The 22,922-nt window shown below is 33.6% G+C and overlaps 1 protein-coding gene across 2 annotated transcripts in view; it reads left to right on the forward strand.

Moving 5' to 3' along the window:
* Window positions 1-22,922, forward strand: part of HEATR5A (HEAT repeat containing 5A) — an 80,532-nt gene that overhangs the window by 36,966 nt on the left and 20,644 nt on the right. Inside the window, exons 14-25 of one of the 2 annotated variants that reach the window (XM_012724646.1) lie at window positions 18-117; window positions 3,070-3,179; window positions 5,882-6,045; window positions 6,131-6,306; window positions 7,878-7,983; window positions 8,591-8,781; window positions 9,868-10,027; window positions 12,203-12,392; window positions 14,339-14,508; window positions 17,148-17,174; window positions 19,506-19,644; window positions 21,687-21,866. In XM_012724646.1, coding sequence (XP_012580100.1) covers window positions 18-117; window positions 3,070-3,179; window positions 5,882-6,045; window positions 6,131-6,306; window positions 7,878-7,983; window positions 8,591-8,781; window positions 9,868-10,027; window positions 12,203-12,392; window positions 14,339-14,508; window positions 17,148-17,174; window positions 19,506-19,644; window positions 21,687-21,866 — 1,713 coding nt within the window. The remainder of the gene's footprint in view (window positions 1-17; window positions 118-3,069; window positions 3,180-5,881; window positions 6,046-6,130; window positions 6,307-7,877; window positions 7,984-8,590; window positions 8,782-9,867; window positions 10,028-12,202; window positions 12,393-14,338; window positions 14,509-17,147; window positions 17,175-19,505; window positions 19,645-21,686; window positions 21,867-22,922) is intronic. The other variant, XM_012724647.1, reaches the window with a different exon arrangement.

Here is a 22,922-nt window from a genome sequence, read left to right on the forward strand (position 1 = left end):
TTGTTTTTTTCCTCCAGCTATCAAGAGCTTTGTTTCCCATTGTGGTGATCTCCTTACTGAAGAAGTAATTCAGCATCTTCTTCCACCACTTCCTTGTGCTGTGGATTTGCTAACCCGGTAAGGGTCCACTATTTCAATTTGATAAAATTTTATAATAGCACTCAATTATCCTCTGATATTGTAATACATTTTAAAGTGTATTAACAGTAGGCTGCATTTCTGTTGGTAGTGAATAATTTTCCTTTTGCAGAGAAAGGGAAACAGTTTTGTGACTTCTTGTGTACTCTAAGATCTTGAAAGAAAATATATACTGAAAGGGAAGGAAAGTTACTTCAATACAGTCAGACTTAACCAAGAAATTAAATATTAAACCTGTGAACCTTTTCAGGTATGCTATTCATTGGTTTGTCTGTACTGTTCTGTGTTCATAAGAACCAGATGCTTGTTAAAAAGTTTCAGTTTTTGTTTATATTTTATAATACATTTTATTTATACATATATGAGATGACAGGAAAAAGCAAATACATGTCACTAGGGCTTACAATTTCCAAGTTAATAAAATGTATTATTTAGAGAAAATATTTTTTAAAAATATATAATGACATACCATTTTACATATACAGAAAACTATATTTAGGACTTGTCTTATAAAATATGATAAACACTTATTGACAACTAGAAGAGAGATTAGTAAATATTTGTAGTGAAGGACCAGATAAAATAAATATTTTAGGTTTTGTAGGCCATACAGTCTCTGCTGCACATACTCCTGTAAGTTGTTGTAGCTCAACAGCAGTCGTAGAGAATCTGTAAATAAATGATGGTGCTGTGTTCCACATTTTTCTTTTATAATTTCAAAATAAAAATATATATAAATATATAAATATTTAAAAAACAAAAAATGGTCCAGATTAAGGTACTCCTGAACTAAAATATTAATAATATTGTTGAAGTTATCCATGTGTTCCTCTTTAGGAGTATTCTATCTACCTTCTTTTAGATGTTGTTACTATCTTGAATTTAATAGCTATCATTCCCTTATGTTTTTAAGTAGGGTAGTGTTACATATATCTGTTTCTCTAAATATGACATTGTTTGGTTTTTATTAGGCAAATGGTATACTGCTTGTGAAACTTACTTCTTTACTTGGCATTGTATTTCTAACCTTCATCTATGTGTACATTTTTTTATTTTGATTTCAGTATATTATGTGAAAATACAATAGAATATTGACCCTCCTATCAAAAAAATTGTATTATTTTCCAAAATTCTTTGATATGTCTACAAATAGTATATGTGACTATCCTTTGATCCACTTCCTTTAATTTTCTTGCACTGCCCTTGCCATATTTTCATCAAAATTTTACTAGCCTTACAGAATGAACTAGGTGAATGTTTCATCAAGTTCTGTGGAGAAATGTGTAAAAATGGAAAACTGTCTCATGAAATTGTGTTAGCAACTAGCTGTCTGTCTGACCAGGTATTTTCTTTCTGGTCATATTTTTTCTAGCTACATACATTCCATTTCTTTAGTTGTTTTTGAGTATTGGTGGTCTAGTTTTGGAAGGTTGGTTTTATTTCTTTGTTTAAATCAAATCTGGAAAGTTTTTTCCAAGAATTTTTCCCCAGTTCCCTTTCCAGTGTTTTTTATTCTTACTCTTTTAAAAAATCTCTGCTTTACTTGTAAACCCTACTCCATCTCTGATGAGTTTTCATTATGCCTTTCTTTTGTTTTTCCTGTTTCATTTCATTAGGATGCATCTACTTTATTAATCTGCAGAGAATAACTGCTTTGGTTGAATTTTTCTGTTTCATTAATTATTATCTTCTTTCTGCTTTCTTGAGTTCTTGTTCTTTTTCTAACCCCTTAATTTGAATAATTAGTTCATTGAATTTATCTTAGTTCTCCTAATTTAAGCTAAGATTATATATTCCCTCAAAGTTCGAGATGCTGAAAATGTTAGTATGTACTGTTCATATTTTCTCAATTCTAAGTATTTTGAAATTTCATGGAGTTGTTTTAGTGATCATTATTTAGTACATATATATGTGATAATTTTCTGTGTTAACCCCTTAGTTAATATATGATAGTATCCTTTTTATTTCATCTAAGTGTGGCTGCATTGTCTTTTTCAGTTAATTGTCACTTGCTTGTAAAATATCTGCCAACTTTTTATTTTAAGTCTATTTTTTGTCTATAGATCTAAAAGATGAGTTTCCTGTAGATAGCAATAAGTTACATTTTGTATTCTGGCCTGTTCAGCTACTCTGTATCTTTTAATTGGTGAATTATAACCCAATAATATTTAAAATAATTATCAAAATATTTTTAGCATTTTGTTTTGGATTTTTTCTGGATTTTTAGTTTGTCTTTCTTTTGATTTTTTCTCTTTTATACTTTGATGTCTTCCTATTTCTGTTGTATGAGTTCCCCTTTCATTTTCTTATTTCTTCAGTGGCCTTTTGTTTTCCTAAGACTTGTGTGTATTATTTTGTACTTTTGACCTTTAAAGAGAACATGAAAATAAAGAAAGAATATTAAAAAAAAAAAAAGCTAAAAAGATCTTTTGAATGGAACTTTCAAAAAAGTATGGTTCAGCTTGTGCTTTATTGAAAGAGAATTTGTTCTTTGATTTTGCTTTTTTTGTTGATGACATTCCAAATCAAGTTTCTGACAGACTTAGATTTTTCTTTATTTTTATTTCTTGTTTGTTAACTGTTTTGGCTTATTTTTTACATTCTAGACTTTTGAGCTTATAAACTTCGACCTGTAAATTTTAGAAATTGGTTTCCATTTCTAATCAAAATACATATGATCTTTGAAATCTGAGCTAGATTTATAGTTGTGTATTACCAAGTGTAATAGGAAAAATAGCAGAATGACTTCCATGTGTGGCACTCATAATCCTTACGAAATTTATAATCACAAGTTATTAAATAATTAAAAGCATCACTAACTTTCATTAATAATATATATAGCTAATTTGTATTGATAAATCAACTGGTTTAATATTTTTAGATTGTTAAATAACATACACAATTAAGATATACTTTCCCTTTTGTTTGAAGGCTTTCTTCAATATTAAAAACATACGGAAGTCCTTTGAGAATGCCATCAGTAGTTTATAGACAAAGACTTTATGAACTTTTAATTTTATTACCTCCTGAAACCTATGAAGGTATGTGCCTTAGACCATAATATTTGCCTATTTATAGCTAATGCAGTATCTGAAAAGTAATAAACATGTGAATGAATGAATGGTGAATGAAGTGCCAGTTATTTAGAGCTGTGTTACTGCTACATATCTTGCTTCTCTTCTGGGAAAACAGAATCCCTAGTTCTGCTGTCTTACTGTCTTAGAAAGAATGAGTCACAAAATTTTTGCCCTAATTCTCCAGGGTTTTATCAGTATATTTTGTCTAGTGTTTTTCTGGAGTGATTATTATTATGTACATTCTGTTCCATTATTCCATTCTTAACTCTTGCCAGGTAGGAATTGAATATTCATCTATTCTGGTGTACAGATTTTATAAGATTTACAATGTTGGCCCTCCCTGGTGGCGCAGCAGGTTAAAGCACAGCACTAAGAAGCTAAAGCCACTTCAGCATGAGTTCGATCCCCATCCCAGGAGGTGACCACTTGCATGCAGACCTCTCCTAACCTGCCTGCTGCTCCCCTCAGCAGTGTACTTCATAAGTCGGCCTGTTCAGCTCCCCACTCTGTCTTTGGTGAATCCTCTCACTGCCCCTTCTCCTCTGTACCCCAGTTCTGTATGCATAAATAAATAAATCTTTAAAAAAAAAAAAAGACTTACAATTAAGTTTTGGCTCTGAAGTGACTTTGGGTTAGTGAAATCCTGCACTTGGTAAATAAACTTGTTCCTGTTTTAAAGTTAATAAAATCTTTCTTGTAAATTTTTAGGAAAATACTACTGTTACTATGAATAATTCAAGATGTTTGGGTTTTTTTAACATTTATTTATACAGAACTGGGGTACAGGCCAGAGGTATAGGGGCAGCGAGAGGATTCACCAGAGACAGAGTGGGGAGCAGAACAGGCTGAGGGGAACAGCGGGCGATCAGGAGGGGTCTGCTGCGCCATGTGGGTCACCTCAGGGGTCGGGGATTGAGCTTGCACTGAAGCGGCTGTGACCAGCTTGCAGTGCAGTGTCCTAACCCCTGTACCACCAGGGAGGGCCCTCAAGATGCTTGTTTTAAGAGGTAAAAGTTCAAAATTGTGTCCCATGGGCACTTCCATATATTTTTCATTCTTGATTATTCTCAGGCAAGCATAATAAGATTATTATAACTTCTGCTGACAATTACTCAATAAATATTTTTTCTTTAACTGTTACTTATGATGGCAGGGGAGCCCTCCCTAAATTATCCTGTCATTTCTAATAAGTGAACATCATGCCAGCCTTAATTTCATCCTTATGTTATTGGCCAGAGAAATACTTTAAAAATTAATGTTTCTTTAAGGTGATTTTTACTCATACCTAAGTACCTAAGTAACATATTACCAAAACCACTAAAGCTCTACATGGAAGAAAAATTGTGTTGATAAACCATTGGAAATGAGGATTAAAATCTTTCAAATAATAATTTAGGCCAGTGTTACAGTTGGAAAGAGAGGCAACTATACATTGTCTCATCCTATAGAAAATCACAATGCAGCCTATTAGCCAGATTGTCACACAAAATATAAACAAAAAATTGGTCTATTCAGGATCCAACTACCATTTTAAAAAAAAATCAGATGATAGAGGAATAAACTATATCATGTTAATAAAAATCCAGAATGTAGAAACTTCCATTGATTGGAAACTTCTTTAGATTGAAAGAGACTTAGTGATATATCAGCTAACTGTAACATGTAGAATCTACTTAGATCTCCTGTCAATATATGTGGCAAATGTAAATAACAGCTATTTTATGAAGTATTTAAGAAAGGGGCACTCCCTGGTGGCACAGCATTATGAAGCTATTCACAGGCACTGCAGCAACAGTTCAATCCCCAACCATGGAGGTGACCCCACACATGGTGACCTCTCCTGTCCTGCCTGCTGTTCCCCTCAGCAGTATGTTTCAATCAGTCCACTCATTCAGTTCCCCAGTCTGTCTCTGGTGAATCCTCTCACTTCCCACACCTCTGGCCTATACCCCAGTTTTTGTATGCATAAATAAATCTTTGAAAAAAAATTAAGAAACTGAATAATGAGTGGATATTTGAGGTTTAGTAAAACATGATCTTATGATCAGGGATTGTCTTTAAAATGTCCTTAACTTTAGTGGTATACAAATATTAATAGATGAAATTATGTTATATGGAACTTGCTTCAAAGTAATATGGGGGTTGGTTAAATAATGGAGGTATAAGTAAAACAGACTAATCAAGCTTGTCAAAATGAATGATGAGCATATGCAGGGGAAGTTGGGAAGTCATTAATACTATTATATTATACTTTGATACACGTTTAAAGACTTCCCAAAATAAATACATAGCTAATATAAATGTTTTTCAGTCTCTAGTTTTTAAGTAAATTATTTGTCTGCCTTTTTAGTTATGTATCTTTTTTACACTTCATGTCTTTTCTAATAATAGTTTTTACTCAGTATCATAAGGTACACACTCCTCACACCCATACTTTGAGTTCTCTTTTCAGTTTGTATTCTTAGTCTTCTCACAGACAGCACAGAGTTAAGTCACTCATTCTATGGCATTTTTCAAGGAGGGGATATATAATCTTACCCATGATAGATTTAAGTTTTCTAGTGTGTAGATGAAGGCTCAGCCTGGACTCTTCTGCTCTCAGACTCTACCACTCAGACTCTACCAGTTCATCGCTACTAATGTACTATTTTTCTCTGACTCAACAGGAAACCTATGCACTGTCCTCAAAGAATTGGCTGCTGACTTGACCACCACTGATACACAGGTGGTAGCATCCACATTTTTGCTTCCATCCCTCTGTCATCAGGATGATCTTATGATATTAAGTCCTTTGTTACAAGAGACGGACCATAGATTTATTGAAGAACAGGTATGGTCACTTTTCAATAACTCTTTAGTTTAATCTGTGAATAGTGGTTTTAAAATCTTACATATAATTTTTTTTACCCCTTAAGCTCCTGCTTGGTAATGGTGTTACTTGTGGAAGTCTCGAGTATGACCCTTATTCTATTTATGAGAAGGATGTAGAGGGAGATTCAGTGCCTAAGCCCTTGCCCCCAATGTTGTCGGTTATTAGCTCTGCAGTCAAGCTCTTTGGAATTGTATGTGCTCATGTGGGAGAAACTCAAAGGTAAATTGCTTCAATAGTTAACATATCTTGGATTAGTAATTGGTTTGAGGAATGCATAATAGAAACTTTGGTAAAGAAGAATGTTGCCAGGGGTCTCATTAATATAAAAGATTTCTAATAGGTGACAGGTTAGGCAAGATAAAGACATTATTTACCTAATGTCTTTAGTATCTAAAAAGAATATTAAATTAATAGTTAAACTGGAAACTGCTAGGCTGGTGAGACATAATATTTCACCCATAGTTAGCTTATATACAAATGTAAAGGTCATTAATGACACAGCGAATTTAATTTAGAGGCATTATTAAAAGAAAAATACTTGTTTTTTTTTTTTTTTTAATTAATTCTTAAAGACTTTCTTACCTTGGAAGCTTTGTGGTGCCATTAGAAGTTAAGAGTATTGGGTTTTCTGTTTTTTTTTTTTTTCTAAGATTTATTTGTGTATACAAGAGCTGGGGTACAAGCCAGAGGTGTGGGGTAAGAGGATTGACCAGAGACAGAATGGGGAACAGAAGAGAGGATGGACTGAAACATACTGCAGAGGGGCACAGTGGGCTAGACAGAAGAGGTCTGCTACGCCATGTGGGTCACCTCCCTGGCCGGGGACCAAACTCATCCTGCAGTGGTTATAGGTAGCTTCATAGTGCTGTGCTTTAACCCCTGTGCCACCAGGAAAGCCCCAAGAGTGTCAGTTTTTTAATTTGGTAGTTGATAGTATGTTGATTGGAGATCAAAATATACTACCTATATCCATGATTCAGGAAGTTCTATTTTCATCTGAAATTCTAAATGGGTAGTGAATCTCCCTCATAGCTATTCTGGTTAACAGTTTACAGATTATTACTATCCACATTCATATTTATTCTCATTCTCGCTCTCTCATGGATCAAAGCTATTGATATTATATCATTTTGTCTAGTTAAGTCTTTGGGTGTTATGAAAATTATAAAAAAATGAGCCCTCCCTGGTGGCACAGCGGGTTAAAGCACAGCACTGAGAAGCTAAACTACTTCAGCATGAGTTCTGTCTCCACCCTGGAGCTGACCCACATGACGCTGCAGACCTCTCCTTACCCGCCCACTGCTCCCCTCAACAGTGTACTTTGTCGATCTGCCTGTTCTACCCACTCTGTCTTCTGGTGAATCCTCTCCTTACCCCTGTATCTCTGGCCTGTACACCAGTTTTGTATGCATAAATAAATAAATCTTTAAAAAACAAATTAGCAAAAAATAAAAATTATCTGAAATGTGATACAGAGACAAACTTTTAGATATGCTTTGTTTAAAATAGTCATTGAGAATTTTCCCAGGTAAATCTTTATTAAGTATGTTTGTTGTTATATTGTCTACAAAATAGTGTTTCTTCCCCACATAATATTTTGTGTAGGTCATGATACATTTTTCTAAGATACTTTTTTGTGTTCAACAATAATTTATCTTGTGTTAGTAGTTCCAACAAAATGATGCAGCCAAGCAAATTAGCAGATGCTCAATACTGTCCTTTGACTTACTCTGTAAACAGATTCACTGACTTGTTTATTTACTTTAAAATATCATTGTTTCTGATGTTAGGCTTCTCACATTGGAACAACTTCTGGACAGTATAAAGCATGCAAAAGGAACTCGTCAGCAAGTAATTCAGTTATATGTTGTTTCGTCAGTATCTAGTTTCTTGAAGGTAATTCTGTTTGCTTTTCTTTTCCAAAATTCGTATGTTTGTTTTTTAAATTTTGTCATAGATTCTCAACTAAGCAGGTTGGAGAAAGATATTTTTAAAGGGCTGTTGCTTTTTTTTTTTAATGTCTGCATGAAAATGTTTCAGAATTTGGATTTCTCCTTTTCCTCATAAAATTTGTTATTCAGAAATCAAACCTTCACTTCTGTTTAGAGCTGTGCTTTAACTTACGGATCCTTACATACAACATGAAGGCTTAGTAGACTAACGCCCATGGAACAAATCTAACTTGTTGCATTTATGACTTGTTGTGGTCATTGGTCATTTATTATATGGACATCTTGACTAATGCTCTGCTGAACACCTGCGTATTGCAATGTTAATAATAGATTATCATGTGGTTCCCTAGTATGTTAAAATGCTTAATTATTTTGTGAGAAAAAAAGTGTTTACTGTGAATTTCTGTGTTCTTGTTTAAGTAGTAATCCATGTATGAACACATTTGCTTAGCCAGAATATACATTCCAAACTGGATTTTAAAAAATTACTATTATAAGATTGGTTTTTTGGTTTTTTTTGTTTGTTTGTTTGTTTTTTTCACATATTTCAGTATGTGGCTGGTTCCAAGAGAAATTTGGGTCCAGAAGAAATGAGAAGACCTACTCTAGCATTAGTGGTGGGAGCTTTAGAAAGTCCCAACCCCTTGTTGAGATGTGCAGCTGCAGAGGCATGGGCTCGATTAGCCCAAGTGGTTGATGATGGAACTTTTACCGCTTCATTAGCACAAATTAGTTTTGACAAGTAAGTGAATTTCTTACTTAATACTGATGGCTAGGTCAGAATTTGTTGGTTTGTTCACTCTGAAATAAACTTTAAAAAAAAAAAAAAGACAGATGTGATTATTTTAAAATAAAGGTGATTTCCTCCTTGACCTGCTTATCTTAGAGCATAAAACTATATTACTACTCAGACTTTAGTTATATGATGGGAGCAAGATCACATTATATGATTGGAATGGCACTCACATGGAGAGACATTTAAGGAGCTTTATCATCTAAAGCATAGATGATAGCGCATAACAACAATTCATTGGGAAAGAAAACACCGTAGTCTACAGATCAGGAAACATTAACTGTATTTTTATTTCTACCAGTTCTGTGATCTTGAGAAAATTATTTAGTCTTCAGCTGGTCTGTCCTTTCAAATAAGAGATTGTTAATACTGCCCTACCTCCTTGAACATTAAGTTAGAGGTCATAAATGTGAAAAAATAAAACAATATATAAAAGTACATGGTCATATGAGTTATATAGAAAGTTATTTTCATGGTGATAGTAATGCAGATAGCACTTTTATCTTCTAGCCTATGTATCTGATTTGGTTAAGAACCTGAAGTCTGGAACTAAATTTCTAACTTGGTTCAAAACCCAACTCTTCAATTTATTAGGAGGGTACTTTGTGAAAGATTTTTAGCTGTTTTGTTTCTTAATCTGTTAGGAAAGAACTGAAAGCATGAACCTCAAGGTCATTGTGCTTAAATTAACCCAATACATAAAAATATTAGTTACTGAATTAAGCCCTTTTTATATGGAACTAAAGTACCTCCGCAATATAATTTTTTTAAATGTAACTTAAAATAGTAATACCTGTCATATAAATTCAGTTTGTATATCTGAAAGACATCAAATTGTTCATATTGAAATAATAATTGGTAATGTGAAGACACCTAAAGTGTTTTTCCTTTCAAGATACCTTTAAGATTATTTCAATTAACAGTAAGTTTATTTGTAGATTTTGCAATTATTCATGCAGAAAATTTTACATATACACAATGTAAATGCATTAGTCTTGCTTCAGTGATTATCATTTTTATTTCCGTTAATTACAGACTGAAATCAGCAAGGGATGTGGTTACCAGAACAGGACACTCACTAGCTTTAGGATCCTTACATAGGTATTTAGGAGGAATAAGTTCCTCTCAACATTTGAGTTCTTGTGTTGGAATTCTATATACTTTGTCTCAGGACAGCACTTCTCCAGATGTGCAGGTAAGTCCAGATGTGCAAGGTAAGATCAAGAGATCTTCCTTGAAATTCATAATTAAAGATTATGTTTTTATTGGCCAGTAATAATTTAGAAATAATTCACCCTCCATAATAAATGTCAGATCTATTGTTAATGTTGATAGATTTTTTTAAGTACAAGATTTCACTGTCTTTATTTCACACTCAAAGTGTCGGGAGTCAAGTGTAATATTTTTTTTGAAAATGGATCTCCTTTGGAGAGCTTAGTAAGTAGCAGATAAATTATTAATTCTAAACAAATTAGCATGTTTAGTACTTACAGTAATCTAGGGTATATATTTCCATTATACAGAGGCTTAAAAACTCAAGCTTATAGAAGCTAAGTAACTTGTGTGTAACTAAAAAGCTAGTAAGTCCCGGAATCAAATCATGGAGTCTAAACCCATGTTCTTAGCCACTATACCACATTATTGTATATATCTTACCCATTTCATCATAATCATCATTCTCCTGACATCAGTCTGCCTGTAAGTATGTCTGCTGTCTCCAGATATGAGGCCAAATTTGTTTCTCTGGAAGACCTCCATCTTGTCTCTTTGAAAAGCTGGACAGATCTCTTAATGCTTCTTCAGTGAGCTGCTTACTTAAGTCCCATCAACTGACCCAGGAATCATTTTTGTTATTATCCCAAAGTACTGGCCACCTTCAATAGATCTATTGACTTTGCTTCCATGTATGTGATTCTCATGTCACCATTTATATTTTTCCTATTTTTTTCTCTTTTTCTAGTCCTACTTGATAATCCAGATTTATTAGTATCTTGAGATCCAATTTTAACCACATTGTTGTCAAATTTCAAGATTCCTAATCAATAGTTAGCTTTGTTCCTTTGATTTGCTAGTACTCATACCTTCTAGTATTTGAATTGACTTGTAAGGTCTTCAATTCTCTCATTTTTTAAATGCCTGTAATTTTTGCACTTTGTTCATCTTTTTCCCCTTCAAGAACTCTAATCTGAACATAATGTTTTCATATTGAATACCTTTTTTTGTTGATTAATTTTAGTGTTTTTTTCATGGCGTCCAGTGCTGATAAATTTGATTCATCTTGATTGCTGCTATCTTTTACCTAACAGATAAGATTTTATTTTTGTAGCATTTAAAGTAAATAAGTCTTCTTACACATCTGCTGATAAGAGGCATAAAACTTTCTCAGTTGATTTCCTAAAGGGAGAATTTTTGTATACTTTAGTTACAGAAACTTCTAACATACATAAAAGTAGAGAGTATACTACTAGGAACTTAGTATATTCACCATCCAACTCAGTGGTTATATGCATATAGCCAGCCCCTGTTTCATTTATACAGAACTGAGAAACTTACTCTGAAGGACCAAATAATAGTATCTGACAACTGGTCAGTTTTGCCATTATAGTTGGAAAGAAACCATAAACAATACATTAGCAAATAGGCATGGTATATTCTGATAAAATTTTATTTAGGAAGGCCAGATTTAGCTCAAAGCTGCTTTGTTTGTTTAATATAAAATAGAGAATGATTTCTATTAAAAATGCATATTTACTTTAGAAATAAGTTCTATAATTGTACCTGTCTTAAGCATGCATCTCTGAATAAAGTATACAAAGTAAATACACATTATAAGCACTTCAAGAAACAGAACATTATTAATATTCTGAACATGTTCATATTCTAGTCTCACCGAACATAACTATTCTAATTTGCAACAGCACAAATTTGGTTTGCGTGTGTTAGACTTTATATCAGTAAGAAGATCATGTTATATGCACTCTTTTATGTATGACTTCTCTTTAGCATCATGTTTGAGATTTGTGTGTATTACATGTAGGTGTAGATTTTATTGAATCTTAAAATTCTACAGATTATACAATAAACAGTTTTCAGCTAACTAAATTCTTTCAAGCTGTTAACTAAAGAACCAAACATCTCAGAATTCTTACTGTTGAGATATCTAAATATACCATTCTAAATTAGATGGTGTCTCTGGTTCATCAGGAGGTATTTAAACAGAGAAATTTTCCTAAACTACAGTTTTCCATTTCTCTTTCCAAATTAGTAATGGAAGATACATATCTTTTCATTTCCTCAAAAAAAGAATTTAATGTATATATTTTAATGCCATTTTTTTGGTATTTCAAAAAATTGTTTTATGTCTTCACAGACCTGGGCACTACATTCTCTATCATTGATAATTGATTCTGCTGGCCCACTTTACTATACACACGTGGAACTTACCCTTTCTCTTATTATAAAGTTGTTGTTAAATGTACCTCCTACTCATGCTGAAGTTCACCAAAGTCTTGGTCGCTGTTTGAATGCCCTCATTACTACATTGGGTCCAGAGCTACAAGGTATGCATATCTGCTTTTGTGATGTTTCACATTAATAATAGACAGATGAAAACAAATGCAGTTCTTATTACTGAGGGAATTATTTGTCAGTGAAGTGAAGTTGAACAAAATATTCTATTCAAATACATGGGTAATATGTTGAGAGTGGTCTCATGGAGATTTTGATTTCTGGATAATGACATAATAGAATAAAACAGGAACTAAGAATTTAGTCTAAACTTAAAAGCCACTTAACTATGTGACCTTGGGAAAAAAGGTTTTAAGTTCCTGACCTTGGTCTCCTCCTCTGACAAAAGAGGGAGAAGTTAAAAGCTGCTCACTATTTTTTTTTTTTATAACAGTTTATTTTTACATCATTTTGTACATTTTTTTTTCCATCTCAATTGTAATCCCCATGGGTTTCCCATCATCAAGTCACCCATATGCCATCACCATAATCCTGTGCACTTCCCTTCCCACCCCTCCACCCCCGTATTTTATCCCATCCCCCACTCCACCCCCACAAAATGTCTCTGGTATATGGTTGTTCATTATTCTTGTTATTTTCTTGCCTGGTCTATTATACTCCTGCTATGAGTGAAACCATCTGGTATTTTTCTTTCTCTTTCTGGCTTATCTCACTAAGCTGCTCACTATTTTTTAAAAAAAAGCCTGCTCACTATTTTGTTAGATGCCACTTAGTCTGATTCATTTTACCATAAAAAATAGTTCTCTGTAAATGACAGGCATGAAGTGGAATATTTTAAAGAACTTTGACCCTTTTAAAGAAATAGGTGATTGACTCTAAAAACATAAATATTCTGCCCTATTGAAATGCAGAAAACATGATTTTGATATATAAACAAAGCTCTCAACTAATAGTAAGTTTGTTAGGATTTTTGTTTTTAAGATTTATTTATTTATGCATACAGAACTAGGGTACAGGTCAGAGGTGCAAGGGTGGTGAGACAGTTCACCAGAGACAGAGTGGAGAGAGGAACAGGACAACTGACAAAGTACACTGCTGAGGGGAGCAGTGGGTAAGACAGGAGAGGTCTGCTACACCATCCCTGGTGGGGATGTGGGAACCTAACTGGCACTGAAGGGGCACTGTAGGGCTGCAACTAGCTTTTCAGTGCTGCACTTTAACCCTTTGCACCACCCAGGAAGGCCCTGTTAGGAATTTCTAACTCCACTTTTCTTGAAAATTTAGCATAGCACACAGAATCTTCAGTTCTTTTTTCCCTAGTCACCTGTGTTGCCTTAAAACTTTCAGATTAAAAATAATTATCTAGGGCCCTGCCTGGTGGCTCAGCAGGTTAAAGCACAGCACTAAGAAGCTAAAGCCACTTCTGCATGAGTTCGATTCCCGCCTGCCGCAGAGGTGACCACATGGCGTGGCAGACCTCTCCTGACCCGCCCACTGCCCCCCTCAGCAGTGTACCTCTTCCATCTGCCTGTTCTGCTCCCCACTATCTCTGAGAAGCCTCTCGCCGCCCCTGAGCCTCTGACCTGTACCCCAGTTCTGTCTGTATGCACAAATAAATAAATCTTTAAAAAAAAATTAAAAGTCTGTCACCTGGATTATTCCTGCTTTTGTGGAAGAAATTTACTGATTCTGTTTTTTTAAGATTTATTTGTACATGCATGCATGCATGCAAGAACTGAGTTGTTAGCCAGAGGTGGTGTGAGGTAGGGAAGGGTGAGAGAATTCACCACAGACAGAGTGGGGAGCACCACTGGTAGCACTACTGAAATACACTGCAGAGAGGAGCAGGAACTCAGGCCAAGGTGGCTGGCTGGATAGGTGATAATGCTGATATGTTAACCCCTGCACCACCAGAGAGGCTCAGAAATTTATTGATTTTTAAGTTTAATATTCAAAAAATATTTTAAACTCAATACTTATGTGTTTAAACAGCAGTTTTTTAGACCAATTATGAAAAAGTTTTCTACTTTTATTTTAGGTAACAGTACTTCAGTTTCTACCTTAAGGACTTCTTGTCTATTGGGTTGTGCAGTAATGCAAGATAACTCAGACTGCCTTGTTCAAGCTCAGGCCATCTCTTGCCTTCAGCAGCTTCATATGTTTGCTCCAAGACATGTCAACTTGTCTAGCCTCGTCAGCTGCCTCTGTGTAAGTATAAAATTATAAATGAGTCCTTAGTTTCTTTTATTGAAAACTTAGGTTTATTTTAATATTCTGTCGGCTAAGTGCAGTAACTGTTTTCCCTCAGTTTATCTTTTCTTGGTGGTTGGGGAACAATTTTCATCTAAATCTTACATTTTTTCATTTCTCATCAATATTGAGCTTAAATTTGTAATACCTGTTAGTAAACTTAATGTCCCAAATACTATACAAATGCCATATAGGGTATGGAAAAGTTATAGTTAGACTTTTTTTTTTTTAATTCCATATCATCCCTTGTAAAGCTTCTTCCATCCTAGATGAGTAAATAACATTTTTCCTTAATATTATAGCAGTAGATGCCTGTGTATCTGATTATAATAATGAATATAAAAAAATAAAGGCAACAGGGCCCTCCCTGGTGGCACAGCGGGTTAAAGCACAGCACTAAGAAGCTAAAGCCACTTGAGCATGAGTTCAGTCTCCGACCCGGAGGTGACCCACATGGTGCCGCAGACCTTTCCTGACCTACCCACTGCTCCCCTCAGCAGTATACTTCATCAATTGGCCTGTTCTGTTGCCCCACTCTGTCTTTGGTAAATCCTCTCACCACCCCTGCACCTCTGGCCTGTACCCCAGTTCTGTATACATAAATAAATAAGTCTTTAACTAAAATAAAGGCAGTGAACTAAAAATTCTGATGAAGTAGTCTAGTCATCAGAGGTTTTAAGATTTACCTTGATTATCATTAATGTCTATTTGGACTTCCCTCAAAAGCCGATTGACATCTGAAATTAAAACTTGGCATCATTGCATTTCAATGTTTTTTGTCCCAGCAACATTCCCAGCACATTCCCATTTAGTAATATAACCATTGTGAATCATTACTTTATACAGATTTTCATTTTTAAGGTTGAGGCAAAGTAAGTAGCAGTTCAGGCCATGAAAGAATCTCAAAATTTATTTAATCTGGCATGCTCAATGAAAAGATAAACTGGATTAGAAAGCCAAATAATTTGCCCAGGGTAACACATTAGTGATGTTCTAATAGAGTCTAGGTTTTTGTCCTAAAGCCTTTGTAATTATAGGTGGCTCTTACCTCTTCTACCTTGTAGCCATAACCTCTTCTAGCCTCAGTTAATTTGAGTATAAGACATGACTATACGGATGTGTGTGTAGGTACATGTCCTAGGTACTCAAGAACTAATCATTTTATTTTCTTAATATGTAACTTAAATTCTGGTTATTTTAATCTTTATATGGGTTTTGCTAAGTCATGCAGTTCTCTTGAAAAGGAAATGTAGCTGGTTTTTCTCAAAGGAAGTTTGCTTCCTGTCTTGTTTCAAAACAGACTAAATATGTATGTAGAACTACTGAAAAAGGATTTTACCTTTACCACCCAATAGCTTTTTTCCAGGAATATTATTCTTTATATTTGAGGAACCACTGTCAAAACCAATTACTCAAAAATACCCCCTTTTCATTCTCCATTTAAATATAGTAATACTGTCATTTTCTCTTCTTGAATTGTAATAGTAATTTCCATTTAATAGCCTTTTAAGATTTTGCCCTTAATTGATAATATGAATTCATTTATTAAGTAGAATTTACTGAGAAAGAAGACTGCCAATTCATGATGAATTCGATTTGCTCAAACTCACTACTCTTTAATTTTCCTATATTGAAAGATTAACATAAAAAAGACTGAAGGCTATTATCACATTTTTCCTTAGGAACATTTAGAGCAATTAAGAAAATCTTATTAATAGTTACAAATCTTACTCATGTTATTCATAAATGGTTAAACTGTAAAATGATATTTCTTATACAAAACCATATTTAAAAATTGTTATCATGGTCTGTTAATTTTGTATCTTAATATTTTGGTAAGACTTGTATTTTAAATTTGCTAGATTCAGTGTATTATATTTGCATATACTCTGTTACGAGGAAATTGTTTCTGTTTTCCTATTTAACATCTTTATGATAAGTTTTTTTTTCTACAAAGAATTTTACTATTTATATCAAATGCTTTCATATTAGTTGAAATTCCCACAATATTTAGAAAACATTTTATCATAAGGAAAGAATTTTATTAAATTTATCTTCTAACTGCATGCTATTTAACTTCCATTTTGAACTTGGCTTTAGCAACACTAGCAATTCTGAGTACAGTTCAGTTTTAAAACTTGGCTTCCAAGGGTGAAAATAATCTATAATTAACTATGATAAGGTAAACCATTAACTTTGTCCCTTTCTGGGCACCTATTCATGTGAATACTGTCCCAGTTACCTCTCGCACACCTGTGTCTGTTTTATCTGGTTTTGTTACTGAGGCTTAATGGCAGATTCCAAAAGAAAACCTAATTACACAACTATACCTTTTAAAAATACTGATATATTTTATATCTTGAATTGATGATTTTCTTGTTCGAAAGCTCAACTCATTTTTTTCCTTAGACACACCAATTTCAACTCATTTTAAGTTGGGTAATGTTTATGGTATATTTTTAAAGCTAAAGCTAAGCCAGTTTGAAAGATAGCTCTATCAGCATTCATATTTAATACTTAGCTGACTCTTGTCAAAGTCATCCTAGTATTTATCTTTTGTTTTTGTCATGACCGGTCTGTCATTTGTTTTTGTGCAGGAGATCTTGTTGGATAATTCTGTGTTGGTAGGTCCCCGTCCCTTGATTTCTAAATTTTTTGAGGTTTGCAGTGCTGTTTTTTGTGACTTTTTTTTTTTTTTTTTGGTTGTAGATGTTCTTGTTTTCCTTTGCATCTCTTTGTCTAAGCTAATCATTCCTGCAAAGTTCAGTATGTGTAGCATGTAACATGGTGTTTATTTCATACCAGTGTAAACAAATCCCCCTAACCTTCTCCAACTGGTGCACTCATTCCTTGCACTTAATTTTATGTCATTTTATTTAACATTTACTTCACAAAAGAATTGTAATTACAGTTTTATTTAATTTTTGTGTTTTGCCTGCTTGGTTTGTTTGCCTTAATCCTCTCTATTCCGCTACCCACAATAAATGCTGGAGAATGACATAGAAATATTGTGTCCCATTTTGCTTTGTGTGACAATCTTGAGTCTTTTTTCTATCAAGCAGGTAAATAGTATTTTCAAGCATGCTTTTTCTAAAAGATTGTTTGACCAGCTTGAATAAATGCTGCACCTGGCCTTATGGTATTTATTTGTGAGACTCTAGTTAAAATAACTAGCAGATGCATTAACTTTTACTTAAAATTGCCTTACGGAGTGTTTTTTGTCATAGTTGTTAAAAACAGCCTTAATCTTGAACATTAATAAACTTAATCTTTTTGTTTTTTAACTTCTGTGTTATCCTCTGTACTAGTTTCTAACAACAGAGTTCTTCAGCATGACAGGAATGGCATTACCTTCAGTCTTACCGGTGGTGGCATTCTTCTCTTTCCACTTTTAAGTTCATGATATAGCTTGAGGGCATAATAGAACAATTTTATGAAGTCATTCTAATTCAAAACATTTCACTGATTATGCATTCACAAACTTATTCTCCTACCGTGATAAAATTTCAAACTTAGCTCCCTTTGAATATTAAAAGCCAGCTCCCTCTGCCTACTCTTTTTCTCAGAATTCAGCCTCTGCTCTTTTCAACAAATTCACCTACATCAGTTCTGGTTTCCCTACATTCACCAACTCTTATGATCACTATAGAATTTTGCCATTATTTCAAATTTGCTTTGAACATCCCTACCTTAAGACACCTATGCATTACCTATACCAAACAGTTTTTACTTTCTTAGTTTAAACAAAATAAATGTCAAAACTCAGGGCTTCCCTGATGGAGCAAGGGGCTGAGTCTCAGCACCTTGAAGCTACTGCAGTAGTTCAATCGCAAGCTAGGGAGGTGACCCACATGGTTCAACAGACCAGTGTATTTCACCAGTCCACCTGTTCTGCTCCCCACTCTGTTCCTGGTGAATCCTCTCACCTCCTGCACTTCTGTCCTAGACCCCTGTTCTTGTATGCATAAATAAAAATAAATCTTTTTAAAAAAAAGTTTCAATGCTCTAGATTTCATTCTACATATGAAATCACAGAATAGGAATTTGTATTCAGAAGCCTTGAGTCATTCTGGACATCTCTAACATATATATATATATATATATCTATACATATATAGCCAAATGTAAATAGATATATAGAGAGAGAGAATTTGCTGTCTATATTATTTGTCTCTAGAGAATATTTTTGGTGAATATATTTTCTGAGTAAAAACTTTTAATAAAATGTTTGTTTAAAATGCATTTACTTATTCTTCATGGTATCTGAATACAATTCTATCAATAGAAATTACATTAATCAAAACTAACATTTATTGAGCACTTACTGTTTGCCAGGTGTTATACAATGCTAATGAACACTTTGCATGTTTCTTTATGTTAAGTTTACAACTGCTCTATAGGTTTGGAATATTGTTACCGCTATTTTACAAATGAGAAAATTAATGCACCAGAGATGTTAAATAATTTGCTCAATGTCACACAGTAAGTGGTAGATCTAGAACTCAAAATGAGACAGTTTGACTCCAGAGCCTCCATTTTAACCTGTATGCTACGTTTTCTCTGTGAATTTGTATAAATTTCTATTAAGAGAATTCTAAAACATAATATAGCTGCATGAGCACATATGTATAAACTGCAAATAAATTCTTTCTTAACTGTACATAAACTATTTCACTCATAAATTTTTGTATCTTCTAACACTGTTAAGAGACTTTTACTTGGAATTGTTAATAAACATTGCATTATCTGGTACACATACCACTCCTACACTATGTCTAAGTCACAGAATCAAAATATATACTAGGATAGTTTAACAAAGTTTCTATGTATTTAATAAGTTGTGACTAGCCTGATTGAAGGGCTGGGCAGCAGGAAGGGTCTACTTAATGTCCGTTAGAGATATGGTACGCCACCAAGAATTTTACTTCTTTCATTCCCTAAATGGTATTTTTCAGGTAAATCTTTGTAGTCCTTATTTGTTACTAAGAAGAGCAGTACTGGCTTGTTTGCGTCAGCTTGTGCAGAGAGAAGCAACTGAAGTTTCGGAACATGCTATTATGCTTGCTAAGAATTACAGAGAAGACTTGGCTCTAGGTAATTTTATCAGTGTTATATCCAGTTCCATGTAAACATGAGTGTCTAAAACATAATTTTAAGATCTATGTCTCAAATCTGTGAGACAGCTCTTAACAATTTTTATTCCAACCATTGCCATTACTTGTTAAGGACAGTGGTTCTCAAACTTAGATTGCCATCCATCACACCTGGGAACTTGTTAGAAATGCAAATTATTGGCCCATCCCTAAACTGCTAAACCAGAAATCTGAGCAATCTGTGCTGTGATTTTATCATTCCTTTGATATCCTATATGAAGTTTGAGAACCATTGGTTTAGAATAAGTTTTTTCACATCAGTTGAACTTGATTTTAGCCCTTAAATAGTTACTATATATACCTATCTGCTATTGAAATCTTGCTTAATAAAATATGCTATTGATGGGTCTGCATCAAGTTAGAGTTTTTATGTCCCTTTTTCTATATATTAGAGTTGATTTAAAGGACTTCTTAGCCAGTAAGTTTTATTTTAAGTATATATTCCTTCATTTTAAAAATATGTGGGTAATCCACATGCTTGTAACTTTAACAAGTTTCCAAATAGTAATGGTAATATGCTTACATGTTTATAGTGTCCAAGTACTTTTACCAGGTCTCAAATTTCACAAACATTCCAGTATTTAAAGCTTTGAGATCCATAATGTGTTTCACTGTCATGCTGAGCTCTTTAAATTACAAAATCAGTTTTGTTATTATATTAAAACTTGTGCTCTGATGGGACAATCTCTCTCTAGAGTAGTAATCATCAAACATGTTGCAGAACTCATTTAAAAACTTTTCTGGTGACTGTTTACCTTAATCACTGAAATTTAATCCCTAACAGTGAATGTAAACTATCCTTCCAAAAGTGTTGTTGGTTTTATTTTCATCACTGAAATTATATATGTTGCATTATGCTGTGATTGTTTAGATGTGTGTACATGTTTTCAGAATAGTGAGCTAGCTATGTGAGTAAATTGCAGTAAAGAACTTGTATAATTAATATTTTAATTTTGCAAACCCACAGAAATAGTGCAGTGAACACAGATTCACCTACTTACTACCTTTTTCACACTCATACACACACACACACACACTCCCATGTTAATACATTTAAAGCTTTTATAGCAAAATAAAATTTGTGATTATTTATTCAGAATTAACTTTAAAGGTCAAAACAATCATACAAAAAATGTCATTTAAATTTTATAAATGTTGAAAGTTAATTGGATAAAAAAATTTACCTGACTTAAGGAAAACATTAGTAATTCTTTTTTAAAATAAATTATTTTTTCACATCATTGTTAATTTTTGTACTGTATTTGATTTCTCCCCTCTGATGAACTCCCTGTGTATTCCCACCATCATAGCACTTAAGATCCATCACCATAGTCTCTTGTGTTCTTCCCTCCTGTTTTGATCCCCTCCCCTGCTGTGTGCCTCAGATCTGTGGTCAGCTTCAAAGTTTTATCTTTTTCCTGACTCTTTGTTCAGTTTCTCTTCCACATAAAAGTGAAACCATCCTATATTTATCTTACTCCTTGTGACTTATTTTGCTTAGTATAATCCCTTCCAGCTTTATCCATGTTGCCACAAATGGCATGAGTTTATCTTTTATTGATTGTTGAGTAGTATTCCATTGTGTATATACCACATCTTTTTGATCCATTTATATATGTTTGTAGGCATTAGGGTTATTTTAGTATCTTAGCTGCTGTAAATAGTTCTGCAATAAATAGAAGTACCAATTTTCTTTTCAAGTTATTGAGAAAATTTTAATATTAATAATGTTTATATTAATGATTAATTAAAGATTTATCTTTCAGTGACATTATAAGAAAAAAAATCACTGTACAGTATCATAAATAATCCTGAACTTTAATAGTCAACTAAGTAGACCTCTGTAGGTTAAAGCACAGTATTTGGACTAGTTCTTTAAGTGTAATTTGCACATAATACTTTAATAAGAACTGAATGTGTGTGCTTCTCATGTGGCAGTTTTCTTTTCTGTACTACTTAGATCATCGATTTTCTTCTTGTCAGATGCTAACATCAGAGAAGTGGGCCTTGAGGGGGCTTTATTGACCTTACTAGACAAAGAGACAGATCAGAGATTATGCCATGATATCAAAGAGACTTTAAATCATATGCTCACATCTATGGCAGTGGATAAGCTCTCCTTTTGGCTAAAGCTGTGTAAAGATGTACTTGCTGCATCCGCTGGTAAGTTATCAATGATTGCCATTTGAAATAATAAAAATAAAACATATAAAATTGTTTACCAGTGACATTTCATATCTTGTTCAAATTTTGGGTTCCAGTTCTTGTTGCTTTCTTCAACTGAAAATTCTAATGTTTAGAATACCTTTTATTTGAATAATATAAACCTAACACTTTGACCTGTTTTTTCTCTCTTTATATGACTTTACAGAATAAACTTAAGAAGTAGTTATTTTTTACACTACCTTATAGTAGCACCTTTCTTTATATGTATATATGTGTATATGCACACACACATAATATATCTATATACACATACATATATCTATGTACATAGATATATATATATAGTAAACAGTGGAAGGATATCCTCAGATCAACATAGTAAAAAGAGTCATCAGTTATGAATTTCCAAATAACCAGTTTTTCCACACTTAAATTTAAGTAGTATTAGGAAATACTGTTAGCCCATTGTCTTTGCTAGTACAAGGTAATTATTACTAAAGACATGTTAGAGTCTTAAACTCTGTATCCTTGGAGTAAGAGAAAAAATAAATGAGAGGAAAAAGAAAGAAATCAGTTATATTCCAGGTAGGACTCTTTATATGTTTTATCTTATTTAATACTTTGACCATCCATTGAATAGGCAGTATTCTGTTTCATACAAGAAAAAACAAGACTTGGAAAGGCTAACTAACTTGCCCAAAGATACATATACATGTGGATTCAAACCTTACCTTGCATGATTAAAAATCGAACCTTCAACTATATTTCAGTAGCTAAGTTAAAATACATGTACTTTTGGGGCTCTCCCTGCTGGCGCAGTGGGTTAAAGCACTGCATTATGAAGTTCTCCAAGCCACTGCAGCACAAGTTCGATCCCCCACCGGGAGCTGACCTACATGGCACGGGCGGATGTCTCCTGACCCGCCTGCTGCTCCCCTCAGTAGTGTACTTTGTCAGTTTGCCTGTTCTGCTCCCCACTCTTATCTCTGGTGAATCCTCTCACCCACCATACTCTGGTCTGTACCCCAGTTCTATAAGCATAAATAAATCTTT

The sequence above is a fragment of the Condylura cristata genome, unplaced genomic scaffold (genome assembly GCF_000260355.1).
Source record: "Condylura cristata isolate star-nosed mole 26May11 unplaced genomic scaffold, ConCri1.0 scaffold00013, whole genome shotgun sequence".
In the NCBI taxonomy this organism is placed as follows: Eukaryota; Metazoa; Chordata; class Mammalia; order Eulipotyphla; family Talpidae; genus Condylura; species Condylura cristata.